This window comes from Chroicocephalus ridibundus, chromosome 7, assembly GCF_963924245.1.
Source record: "Chroicocephalus ridibundus chromosome 7, bChrRid1.1, whole genome shotgun sequence".
Lineage (NCBI taxonomy): Eukaryota > Metazoa > Chordata > Aves > Charadriiformes > Laridae > Chroicocephalus > Chroicocephalus ridibundus.
The window spans coordinates 18,898,340-18,911,571 of record NC_086290.1 but is presented as its reverse complement, the minus strand read 5'-3'; the positions used below and the strand labels follow the sequence as shown (position 1 = coordinate 18,911,571).

The window sequence follows — 13,232 nt, the reverse complement described above, 5'->3', positions numbered from 1 at the left end:
TGGAGTAGGTGAACTCCAGGGAGCTTTGAAGGTTTTTCATTTTCACAGAGACTTTAGATGAGCTACTTGAACCAGGAGGAGCTTCCTGCATCCATTGTTTGCTCTGTTGGTACAACCTCTCCTGTCGTCTCTGAGATGGATTTTTTTTTAACAATAATAATGAAAAAACCCCTGTTCTTGAAGAAAAAAACCTGTTCAGTAGCATCAGCGTGGGTTTTGTCATACACTGGCTAGGATGATGCTCCCACTTTTCCAAGTGTCTTCATGCAAAGGGAATATGTAGATTTGGAGCTTTGTTTTATAACTAGCAGCAGATTGCTGTTGCATTAAGCTTTAATATGTATAATTTAAATACTATTGGTTCCATCTTCTGTAAAAAATATGGGAATGTGACAGTTTGTAACAAGCTGGAATGGTTTACTTCTGTGCTTACTGTTAGTAATCGTTGCTTTCTGGTGAGAACAAATTTAGTCCAGTTATGTTCCTGTGAAGGGTGGTTTTGTCCTTTCACCATCCTGAGGAAAGGGAAGCAAAATAGCTGTCAGCAGGGAGAGAGCTTGGTTATAAGCAGAATAGTCTAGGGGTGAAATGATTAGGAGCATTTGAGCTGTGACTAAGGGTTTGTTTATGCTGGACTTTGTCTTGTTTTGCTGCTGATGGAACCGTTCTCCATGAAGATCTTTTCAAAAGGAAGCTGGGAAAAGCACCTCCTCACGCGTGCATTTCTGTATGTCAAGGAAGGGCTTCTTAAATGGCTCAGAAAAAAGGTGTGTTGGCTGCTTTCTGGATTCTGATGGAAAACTTTCTCATTCTTACTGTCAAGATGGTTCAAATTTGTTAAAACACAATGGACTTGAGAATAAAGACAATATTAATTTTTTAAAAAAGTAGAAGTAGAAATAACTTTCCTTTTTTTACTGTCATAGATGTGTGATGATATCCATCTATGTTTTTTTGTTTCCTTTTAGTATGGAGAAGACTGTCATCTGTATTTAGAAAAATGGTTTTCATAGGATAACATACAGGCAAGAAAAAGGGCATAACCCTCTATTTTCATCTTGCAAAGCTCCTCTTAAAACTTGTGTTAAGGAATAATATTAAAGCTGAGGGGTGCTTTTTCCGCCCCCCGCCCTTCAATGTGACTTTTTTTTTTTGTTGGTGGTTTTGGTTTGGGTTTTGGTGTTTGTTTTTTTTTTTTTTTTTGTTGGTTTGTTGTGTGTTTTTTTTTTTGTACTTGATTTTCAACCTGTTTATTGTAGTCCGTCATTATCGTAACGCCAGCTGTAGTGTTTTGGGCATAGTTCTTCCATGCCAAGATATGGAAGGTTTAGGGAGCTTTTTGGGAGAAACCCAGGGCTGGCTCTCCAGGTGCTCCTAGGCTGTCTGTGATATGTTGTAACAGGGAGAGTCTCTGCTTGATGCCAGCCTCCACCCACGGGGTCCTGCCTCTTCCCAGCACCTATTTGTTTCTGCTCCATGTGGCTGGAGCACCAGCACCCATCTTCCCTGGTTAAAGGAAGATGGAATAGGTTTGGATCCTGGGTGTGCAGAGAGCTCTGTGTGATCATGAGGCACGATATCCATGGTCTCAGCCTTGTGCAGTAAACCAGCCCTTGCTGGAATAGTCCTGGTGACTCTCACAGTGTCACTGTGAGACCACGTTCGTTATCTGTGCAAAGAGAAGGTAAGGTCAGTGGTTTAAAGGAGGAAAAGGGGGCAGGATTAAGGTGTTTTTCGCTCTGGAAGAGATTTTCAACAGGAGTCTGGAGGACCCAGCTTCTGAGATGCTCTCTGCATTTCATACTGGTGTCATCCTGAAAATGCTTAGAAAGCAGCCGACTTGCTGAATCTTCCTGTGACAAGCGCTGACAGACTGAAGAGCAACAGTCGGAGAACCTACCCTAAGGCAGGAGACGTGAATACAGCAGCAGCAGATCTTTCTCCTTCTACTGGTTGACTCATGTCCACTGAGAATTGGACTTGGAGAGGCCTCCAGAAATCCAGTTTTGCTTGCTGTAACATTTCAGACGTGATGATGGAAACCATGAAACAGAATAGTGAGGACACTCAAAATGGCATCTCCACTACAGCCATCAGCTTGCAGGCTTAGACTAAGTGATCAAGGTTTAATGTTTCCTTAAGTAAAGGAAGGTGATAAAGCAACTGTCTTCATCAGTGAGCAGCCATTTCTGTTAAACATTTGGAGTTCTTTCTGTTCGGGACGTGATTTTATTCCAAACAACCTCCTGTTTCCTAAGTTGTTCGCTAAGTGTGGCAGTGTCCGGCTTCACTAGATGTGGCATCTTCCATTTTCCTGAGTCCTTGCTTTCCTTGTGCGTGTAAAGCTCTGTGTTAAGTAGATTAATAAATAAATAAAAAATCAACCCCCAATTTAATCCAGGAATTTTCCAGATTAATGTAACTTAATGCTTTTTATCTCTGTTGCACACATCCACAAAAATGTGTGGCGATTTTAATATCGGTGCCAGTTACTGAAGGTGCTGTTTAGTGAAATCAGGGAGATCAGGCAAAGTCAGGCAGGGTAAGCAGGTACGTGGAGCTTCGTCACCTGAACAAAGCCAGGCAAACACCAGTGACAAGATTTTGAAATTATGCCATGATCCAAGCAGCAGTTCAGGCTAAATCAGATAGTTAATGGATGCTGTAATTTATGGTTTGAATTTAGAGTAGATGTGTGAGAACCAACTCTGTTGTTAAGTCACGGTATTTTCCCACCAGGAATTTTAGCTGAGAAGGAACTCATAATTAAATGCTAGCGTGTTATATAACTTCATAGACATGCTTTTATAACACAAAGTTAGAGACTTAAATGGATCACTATTGAATAGTTGCACTCTGTTTTGGACAGCGGATATCCACGTTATCTTGTGCTTGTTGGAGTTTCCTTGGACTTTTGTAGTCTGAAGGCAGCAAGGATTGGTATCTCTCAGCTCCTAGGTCAACGGAATTTCTTAGGGTTGTTCCGTTTTGTTTTGGTTGGGTGTTTTTTTTTGTGTGTGGTTTTTTCCTGTTGACAGCGAAGAGATCCTTCTCCTCCTTGGCAGGCGAAATCGTGCTCTGACTCATTTCCAGTCCGTAAGCATAGGGTGCTTTGCAAGAAAGACAGGAATGGTTCACATAAAGATGAGTACGTTCTCCAGTTGTTTTTCAATACTTGTGATTATTCCCGGTTGGGCTTCATATTGAGAAGAAAACACAGGCAGGCAGTTTTTCCTTGGATTAAGGCACTCCGCTGGGACTGTTCTGTCACCGAGCTTTTCCTTTTCCTAACAAGTACCTGTGGTTTTCCCACTGCTGCGGTTGGGTTGTGGAGGGCTGGAGGGGAAGGTCGCTCTGAGATCAGGCCAGTTGGGAGTTCCTCACAGCTGGCTCCAGGGTGGGACGGGGTGATCATACAGTGTATAGGATGATTATTCTGTCACTGGCCTTTGTTGCTTAGATGTTTGTTGAAGATGACAGGGAGGAAACTGCTGTGGGGAAAGAATGATCGCTAATTACCTTTGGGAGTGAAGACTAAGGAGGAAATGGCAAACCAGTGTGAAAATGTTATTTCTTGTGAACAGGAATATTGTCACAAGAAATAATAGTCTGTTACTTAGATTTATTGCTCCTCTACTTGTGTTCGGTGTTTTAATTTAAGGTGCAGTGATTGAAAAGAAAAACTAATGAATGGGTTTTTATGTATGTTATATTATTGCAAACCGTTGTGAAGTCCATATGATAAAATCTTAGGAACAGCTTTTGATGCGAATTTGCAGCAGAGACTACAGTTTGTAAAACAAAACTTTCCAAAATCGATTTCAGCTTTTATAAAAAGCTTTCAGTTAATATTTGTGAAAGCTGCTTCTAAACAAACAATCCCACACTCTGGCCAGGTCTCCGCTGCAGAATGTCTTGCCCGCGAGTGCTCTATCAGCCAGGGGTGTGGAAAAAAAGTCATACATCCTTGCTGACATTGATACGTTGGCAAAACCCCAGGTGTGGATGCAGCTGTGCCGGCAGAAGGGAACTTTTATCGGCTTAGCTGATGTCGTTTGGGGAGGTGATGCAACTACGCCAGCAGAACAGCTCTTCCCTTGGCCTGCGCTGTCAGCGTGGGAGGCTCTGCCCCGCCGCCTGCCCCAGCGCAGACGGGGAAGGAAAGCCCTTTAGAACAAAAGAGGGCCCTCTCATTTAGTTTTTACAAGTAGCTGTTGATGAGGAACAGAGCGGAAAGAGTGATTCAGATTTGAGAATTAAGTTCTAATGTAAAAATTGTGTCTTAGGTCGTATGGCTGTAAGATGTCACTGGGTTGCGGGGTTTGAGAGCTGCAGCGTGCCCAGCATCTGCCTTTTGTAAAGCCTTTAAGGCTGGTAAAGGTATGTGGAAGCAGTGAAAAACCTTCTGTCTGTAAACTTAGGAAGACAACTTGTAATCACATTTACATTCCTATCATACTTGTGTGTGACCACTAGCACTAGAGCATCTTCATGTTTAAATAAAAGTTTAAATTTCTCAGAGTGAAGTGTTTATGTTTTACTGGAAGACAGCGTCAGGACTCCTGCTCTCTCCACACACACACACGCGCGCGTTTTCCTCTCCTGCCTTTGGCCAGCTGGTGACAAGATTTTACAAAACTCCAGTTCTTCATCATGTAGAAAAACAAAGATTTTAAGGGGAAAAATGTTGTAAGAAGTAAAAGCAAAACTAACCAAAGATACTGAAAAGCAATAGAGGTTTTTAGCTTCCAATAGCAGTTACCAGTTAAGATGGAGACTGGTACGTGTATGTTGACTTTTATGGCAGTTGTACATGCGTGCACGAGGGAAATGCGTGTTTTGAAACCTTGAACGGAGCAGTTGTGCGTTTGATCCCTGTGTGCGTTTTCAGAACTCCGCTGAAGGCTTTTTGAAGAAAAGTGAAGCACCGTGCCAGACTAAGTTTGTTCGGTTTGTTATGAAAATGTTTTGAAACTAGTTGCTCTGTCATTCTGCATTGCTTGTAACCCTAAAAATAATTGCCTGGCTTTACTGGAAGCAGAACAGTCTGACAGCCCAACTTGCGCTGCTATAGTTAAAATCCGTCAATGTTTCCATTACAAACTTGGAGGGAGGGTTTAATCTTTTTCCCATTTGAAATCATGCCTGGAAGAAATTCTAGATCAGCACTTCAACTCCAAGTATAAATCTTCTGGAAGACATTTGATGTTTCTGAAAATCTTTATTTAAAAACAAACAAAAAACGCTCCAACCCTATGGCAATGAAATATTGATATTCAGCTTGAAATGTTAAACGATCAGGAATATATTTCATTCTTTTTGGAAATTTTCAGTTCAATTAAATTGGGCAAGACCGATGTTTCTACATATCAATGCTGATTTTATAGCGAGTGTTGCAGTCTGCTGTTTCAGGCTATTATTGCCGCGTAATAAACTTTGCAATAGGCCGAATTGGAAGATTTCAAAACCTTCCTAGGGAAACACAAAAAAGAAACATATAATTATCATGAAGTATCTGATAAAATACAAAGGCATGTCTTATTCTCCCACTCACAATTTCATTCCAATTTCCCGAGGTTATCTCCAAAATAGTTTCACTTTTCTTGTGTATTAAGGCTGTAGTTTCATGGGTGCTTTAAACCGAGGTAAACCATAATCCCCTCCTCTCTGCCTACACGCTCCTGTTCCCTGCCTTGTGACAGCCAAAGCTTTTGCGTAGCACAAACCCACATGTGGTGAACCAGATCAGGGAAGATAATTTTTTTTGGTTCGGGCTGTGGCTACGCAACTATTTGTTGTCCAAAGAAGAGGGCGGCACCGGGGCGGGAACGAGTGAGTCTACACTGACATCTCACTTTATATTCCACTGTATATTTTTTTTTTTTTTTCCCCCCTACTGTGGCTTTCCTCTGCAGTTCACAGGGCGGCTCTTCGCTATGAGCTTCTCGAGGTTTTTGCAGAAAGGGGCCTGCATGTGGCCAATTCTTTTTGCCAGTGAAAACCTTGTAGTCACAAGACTTTTACTGGCAACTTTAGTTCTCTAGTACATTTGTTAAAGTATTCCTCTCTTACAACATCACAGACCTATTCATAATGTACAGTGTCCTGCCATATGCTGCTGTTAATACAAACGATTCAGACTGCTCTACTGCACATTTTCTCTACGATGTTTTACGTTCCGTTGGGGCCTGATTTCAAGAGCAATAGGATTAGGTACCTTGAGGACTAGGTAGAAGTGCTCATCTCCTTATGAAACTTGGCTTTTTTGCCATTATGCAGAATCTTTTCCTTGACTCTTGAAATAATCCACAAATACTGAGATCAGTGGTAGTACGAAAGTTCTGCCAAGGCACACAATTAATTTAAAGTCTGGTCCTTAAGCTGTCTTTGCTCTCTCTGTGCTTTAAAAAAAACAAACCCAATAGCAGGATTTTGTGAAGTACTAAAAGCCAGAAGAGATACAAAAGAGTCTTCTAATTATTTTGATATTTCTGGATAGATTAAGGAAGTAGGATAGTCTTCATGTCTGCCACAATAACTCATTTATGATGTGAAATAGTCATAGTGATGTAAACTTAGCGTATACCTGCTGGAACCTAGAGGAACGATATCTCTTATTTCATTTTCACATCAGATGCTACAATGAAGATGGTTAAAATCCTATGAGTAATATTTAGCAGGGGTTATATATACTTTGAGCCTGTGTCATGCATTGCGCGTGCTTCGGATGGTGGTTGGGTATATTGGAATGTGCCCATGAATCCTGTCCCAAACGTGGTGTGAAAGCAGGTGTATTTAAAATACATGAGTAATTAAGTACAGATTTAACACAGTGCTCCAAATGGTTAAACAGGCTACTGTAGACTGATCTAATGTGTGTGCTGTGATTGCTATCTATAGTTTTCCTCTAACGTGCTTTTTCCTTTGCAGCAGTCCATTGTACCAGCCCACCCAATGGCTCCTCCTAGTCCCAGCACCACCAGCAGTAATAACAACAGTAGTAGCAGCAGCAACTCAGGATGGGATCAATTAAGTAAAACAAACCTTTACATCAGAGCACTGCCTCCGAACACCACTGATCAGGACCTGGTAAAATTATGCCAACCGTGAGTACTGTGCTTAAATATAAATCATAATGTCATACCGTAAAAGCTTACAGTAGGTGTACAGAATGAGTGTTTGGATTGTGAGGGAAGAAAAACAGATTCATAAATAAAAACCCTCGTGCTGCAGTACGATGGCAAGTTTCAACTTCCCTGGCAATCAGAAGGAGGAAGTGTGTTTGGCACTTTGGAGAGGCAAAGAAAGTTGAAATGCAGTGGTGAACAGAAGCAATTCATTGCTTTAATAAAAACCATGGTCACCCATACTGCTGCCTGATGCTGTTGAAATCACAGATAAATGCCAATTAACGCCTGAATGTGAAACTTGCTATTAAGAACCTGCAACAGTGGGTCTTCTCTGTTCACTAGTAAGATAGTCTGTTGATATAAACTCTTCAAGTAATTTTCTTCATCACTGTAAATTACATTGTGCATTTGAATGCTTATCCTAGTTTCAGGCTAATTTATGTTGGCTGTACGTTACTGCACAATTATATTTATGATTAGAAATAGTCGATCTGTGTAAGAATCCTCTCTAGTGGCTGGAGTTCTGGGTATGCCTGGCTTAGCAGAAGGTTTTCAGGCAATGTTGTTAACGTGAGATTTCTTTTGCTTGTGTGAGTTTTTGGTTTTGTTTTTTAATTTTTACAGCACCACATGCCTTTTAGTTACTTTCAAATGTGGGTCAGATGTCAAGAGACTGTGCAATTGTGTCATTTATACACTGCTTTTAAAATCACCTTTCGTAAATGTTTGACTGAATTTTAAAAATTCCTTTTTTCTTCCAAAATTCATAGTGCCCTTTCTGGATTATTTTGAAATCAAAAGTACCTAGCTAAATTTTTAATACTACCTGAATCTCAAATGAATGGAGAATCATTAAGATTTGTATATAACACTACTCTCTGATATTCTTAAAGTAATTTTATGTTCAATTTAGCAGATAAGTAACTAGGAGTACACAAAATACATGCCCAAGATCACAACACAACAAAATGGCTAGGAAAACCTGTAAGTCTCGGATCCCAGCTTATATGAGGTGCCTTTGTTTTTGAATATTGCAAAAAATCTAGTACCTAATTTGTAGAGTAGAATTTTTATTTTGCTTCTTTTTTAACCAAAACATGGATTTTCAGGATAGTAGTCACGTATCAGTCATCTTAGTATTATAATAAAAATAACTTACTCTCAGGTCTTTAAAGAAAACTTTTTTCCATTTGGTCATTTTTCCAACAGCAAATGAAATCCATGTGTTTTACAGAAAAGAGAAGATATTATCAATCTGTGAAAAGATTCATTGATAAATTAAACATTTTTACAGCTTCCCATGCAACAGTGACCTCTTGTCAATTGAATTTTAGTTGCAAATGCGTGGCTTGCAGAAGTGGTTTTTGCCTTCCCATTTTTGTCTTTTGAACTGATGAAGAAATCTTGGCCTGCACACTCATGTTACGTCAGGACAGAGTTGTGAGGTTGTTTTGCATTGGAGCCACCCAGTAACTACTATTTGTGCAGTGGTTACTATAGCTCCTTAATCTCTTTCTGAAGACGTTTTGGTTTGCGCAGTCTTAGATGTCATTGATGCATGAACATCTTAGAAAAAATATCTTTTCCTCTTGGAAAGTCGAAGATTCCGATTTTGCTGTTGCTTCTGCCTTTTAATATATAATTGTAGTTGGAACAGCATGAATTTTGCAAATAAAGAAAAGGCAAGAACTGCAGCCATGAAGTTATTAAATCAGTTCTGACGTGAATTTGCAGACTTGGAAGGCCATGGCATTTCTTCCTGTGAGATATTTCTCTCCGAAATGTCTTACTTAAGAGGAAAGGAGGCCCTGTCTCAAAATTCTCCATTTCTGCTGAGGAACCAAGTGAGACGTCCAGAAATTTTAGGCTTGGAACATCTTTCAAAAATCTGGGTAATCTATTAAGAGCCTTAGGCTTCTCTGCCAGCATCGCCCCTTAGCAACTAATGTGATGCTGCAGTGAGGTAGAAATGACGACACTCTCTCCTTGTTCACAGAAGCTCAGTAATCCACTTTTATAGACTATGGAAAGTTTCATATGCAAAATGTTTCTTCCTACAGATCTGCCTAAACTTCTAGGACATAGAGGGCAGGATATTCTTGAAAGTTTACCTGCTATGTTCATTGTTTAAGCTGAAACAATACAAAATAAATGGAGAATAAAATCTTGGACACATAGAAGTCAATGAAGAAATTGCTGTTTACTCCAGATCTCTGAAGTATTTTCATTAGCTCTTTCCAAATGTCTATGATTTTACTTGGAAGCTTTACAGTAATTTTAGCTCCTTTTCCCCATGCAGAGTGGATCTTTCTGTCCTAAGAGTGTGTCCACTGGAGTCCTTGATGCTAAGGATGGATAGAAAGCCTGCTCTGCATGTTGCAGAAATGGTCTTGCTAGATGGCAATAAGCAGTTTTCAGTGGATGTACAGAAAAAGGGTTTTGTTTTATATCTTTTGGCTGTTGTTAGACAAGACAGAAAAACACCTGTGCATTGAGGAAATAATGGTTGAAAAACGTCATTGTCACTACAAATGCCAGAAACATCCCATCTGCACAGATTTTCCCTTTGATCGTCATGGACTGTACTGAAGAGTTATTTTCAGTGATGGTTATTGTAGAGAAATAGTGCTTTCAATATAATCCTTCAGAATACAAGGTAGAAGAATCTCCAGAGTTCTTGTGTGTGTGTGTCTGGTTATACAGTGACTTTTATTTACTTTAGTCAATATGTTTGCTTTAGTTCTTGCTCACAACAGCTAGTGGTGCTAATTTTGGCCATGTTTTTATTTTGATTAATTATTTTTGGTGAATCACTGGAGAAGCCTCTTATCAAATCATAGAAGCGTCGGGCTTGCTTTCCTGTTGTAGCACAGCTGTGTGGTATTTACGAACACAGTTAGCAAATGTTCACCGGTTTTGTGGAAAAGTACTTTCCTGGCAAGAGTGCAATTTGCCAATATACGTCTCTACAAATCTGCTCTTCACCTTCATGTGCTTGGTTCTTTCTAGTGCTCTATTAGGTGAAGCTTTCTGCTCTTTTCCAAGATGAAAAGAGCATATTACAATTTTGTTGTGGAGGCTTACCTGGCAGTACAGCTATTTTGAGACAGTATTACTGGCTTTTGTGTGGGAAATGAAGCTGCCACGCTTCTGAATAGTTCATTCAAACTCGAGCCTGCTACTCCAGTTCTGCATTGGGAAAACAAATTTCTTCATATCAGTTGTGCCAGAGGCAGAACTGTGGGGAAGAATAAGGTAGGTATTATGTTTATTGCAAGGATGTCATAACAGCCAACCCAGAACCAGTCCCGAGTGTCGAGGGGACACCACGTGAGTCAGTGCTGGCCATAAGAGCTTTGCATCAGGTATGTAAGGGTAGGTAATGGCCCACAGATGCTATCTTTTACGTGGGAGGCTAGACAGGACAAATCAGCTAAATAGAAGGACAAAAGCAGAGGAAAGGAAAAATTAGAGTAAGGAGCCGGTGAGCATTGTCTGGGGAAGCCGCCCGACCTCAGCTCTGTCTGCGAGACTCAGACCGATTCCTGCAGCCGTCCTCTCTGCCTGACTCAGCTCTGCAGTTTCTTTTCCCAAACCATGTAGGGCCATTACATGAGCTCTGCTGTACTGAGCAAACCCTGGCTTTGCAGGGTTGCTGGAGCGGTGCTTGCCTCAGCCGTGCCTAATTGTACTCCCTTCCCTGAGAGTGGCTATCAATACTTGCTTGATGTGCCTCCTTCGGCTGTTGTGTTGGGTTTTTGCTTATGAATACATTATTTAGGCTTTAATTGTACTTTTTTATTCAGTGACTGTTAGACAGTCACTTCTTGCAGCTTATTTAATATCTGGATCTGAAGATGCAAGATAAAATCAATTCCAGTTATTCACTGAAATTGTTGAGACTGCTTATGTGATTAGGGACTTAGGCGACTGTGTCTTAGGAGATTCAGCGAGGAGTTTGTAACTTGCTTTGACACGTTCTCTAGGTGCTTTCCAGACTTTCACTAAGCGCTGTGCTTCACTGGGGATGACCTTTATGCCCAAGCCACATGGTTCCAAAGCCCTGTGCTTTCCACTGTCTCGCTTATGATTTACTTACTTGCCTGCAGCATGGCATCTGTGTAATGCAGAATTTCTTCAGAGACCTCCTTTTGTGTCGTTCCATCATTAAATGAGGATGATGCAGCAAGACCCTTCAGCCTCCCGACAATCCCCAGTCCCAGGGTGAGATTTCAAGCTTTGAGGCTTAACCTGGGTCTCCCCCATTCAGTTCAGCATAAATCATCACACCAGCCCACCCTTTGGTGTGCTCCCTTCCAGGCTGTCGCTTGTATTGAGCTGTTTGTGGTCTGTGTGTTGTTTTTTTTTTTTTTTTTTTTTTTTTTTTCTAAAATCTGGTTTTGGTCTGGACAGTTTCACTTAAGGCTCCCCCCTTAACTTATTGCTGTAAGGTTGCAATGCAGGTTTTTAATGGGATTACAATTAGGAAAGCAGATGGTTTAAGGTAACAAAGTTAGTGATATAATTACCCCAACAGACCATTGTTGTGCACCAGCATAGTCAGAACACACAACCAGAACCTTGTAGCGGCTGCCTTTGCTTATGTGTGCTGGGAAGCTGCGTTTCTTCTTGAGACAGTATTTTAAAGGTTCCTTCCTAAATATTCAGCATCATGAACACAAGCATAGCTAAAGCTAATGTCAGGCTAACGGTGGTTTTAAAACATTTGAGCCGGGCGTGCTCTACAGCTTTGTTTCCACAACATGGGAACTCTCCTTAGTTGCATGCTCTTAAAGTTTCCCTGTTTTGGGGCAAGAGCACCTAAAAGTTGTTTCAGTTCCCTACTCTTAATAAAACACACATTTTTGTTAAGTCATGTGACATCCACCAGCATATTAATGTTTCCGTGTTCTTTGCTTGCTGTGTAATTGTGACATCTCCCCATGCTGCCATTTCCCATCTCCTTCAAATCCATTCAGGACTGAGAAGTGGCAAACCAGAGCTTGAACGTTTACTGTAGCAGGGAACTGTCGTCACTGCGGTCAGTTAAGAGCAAGACATCTGCTAATTGTACTCAGCATAGCTCATTAGAAAAAGTACATGGCTGGACTGAAGAAAATAGTCTGGTTGTCCTTTGAGTTTACCTCTTTTGGCAGAATGGTCTGGGCAAGTGACTGCTGCTCAGTTCAGTCTAAGGAATTGTCCGTAGCACGTGAATTCAACCCCTTTAGACAGCTGATGCGGGTCAGGGAAAGCGGAATGGAAGACTTCTCCAACTTTTTTTTTTGAAGTATTTTCTCTTCATTCCTTTCTCCCTTATTCTCCATTTTTCTTTCATTGCTTGTCAGCTGCAGTGAAATATTGCATTCATAATTATGTGGAATATGATTTCGTGTCATATAATTAAGTGTGATGCATCAGTGTCTCTGAAACTGTTCCCTTTGAGATCAGTATTAATACTGCTTATACTGGAGCAGGAGCGCATCTATTGTTCTTACTTTTTTTAAGGTGGAAAGAAGTCCTCTACAAATTAGTTCTTTTAGACGCTTATGTGTGCATTTTTTAAAATAGTATTATTGTGTACATCTCTGAATAAATAACACCAGGTTTACAGCATGTCGTTTGGTTGCAGGAGGAGGTAGATACTTTAGCAACTGAGCAGTGTGTGATTTGTACTGTTTAGCTTAATGCTGAATGGTACCAGCATCATCTTTTCCTTATTCCTTCTTCAAGGACTGTGGCGTGGTTTGGGTTTTGTGTAATCTGGAGTAGAATTCCCTTAACTGTACACTTTAATCCGGTTTTGCGCTTCAGAGCAAACATAACACCAAGAATGGTGAAGGTATGTTCTCTAGATGTAAAAACTGATTGTGCCAGCGCTGTGTTGCCTGTGCAGGCACACGTTGGTGTGAAACACAGTGCAAGTGCAGCACAGAAACACTCGCAGTAACCTCAGGACTGGGATTTAGATAATCTCACTTGTGTTCTGCCCAGCCGATGCAGCCAGTTTCTCAGCTAGGCAGACTGCCAGAGGAGGACTTGCATGCCAGTATGGTATGTAAACCGGCTCTGCTAGCTTCTGTGCTGCAATATGCTGGGTAG

At 40.9% G+C, this 13,232-nt stretch overlaps 1 protein-coding gene across 5 annotated transcripts in view; it reads left to right on the top strand.

Annotated features, from left to right (window-relative positions):
- Nucleotides 1-13,232, top strand: part of RBMS1 (RNA binding motif single stranded interacting protein 1) — a 149,484-nt gene that overhangs the window by 74,124 nt on the left and 62,128 nt on the right. For 4 of the 5 annotated variants that reach the window (XM_063340625.1, XM_063340627.1, XM_063340630.1 and 1 more), the window contains exon 2: nt 6,931-7,106. In XM_063340625.1, the coding sequence (XP_063196695.1) occupies nt 6,931-7,106 (176 nt within the window). The remainder of the gene's footprint in view (nt 1-6,930; nt 7,107-13,232) is intronic. The other variant, XM_063340626.1, reaches the window with a different exon arrangement.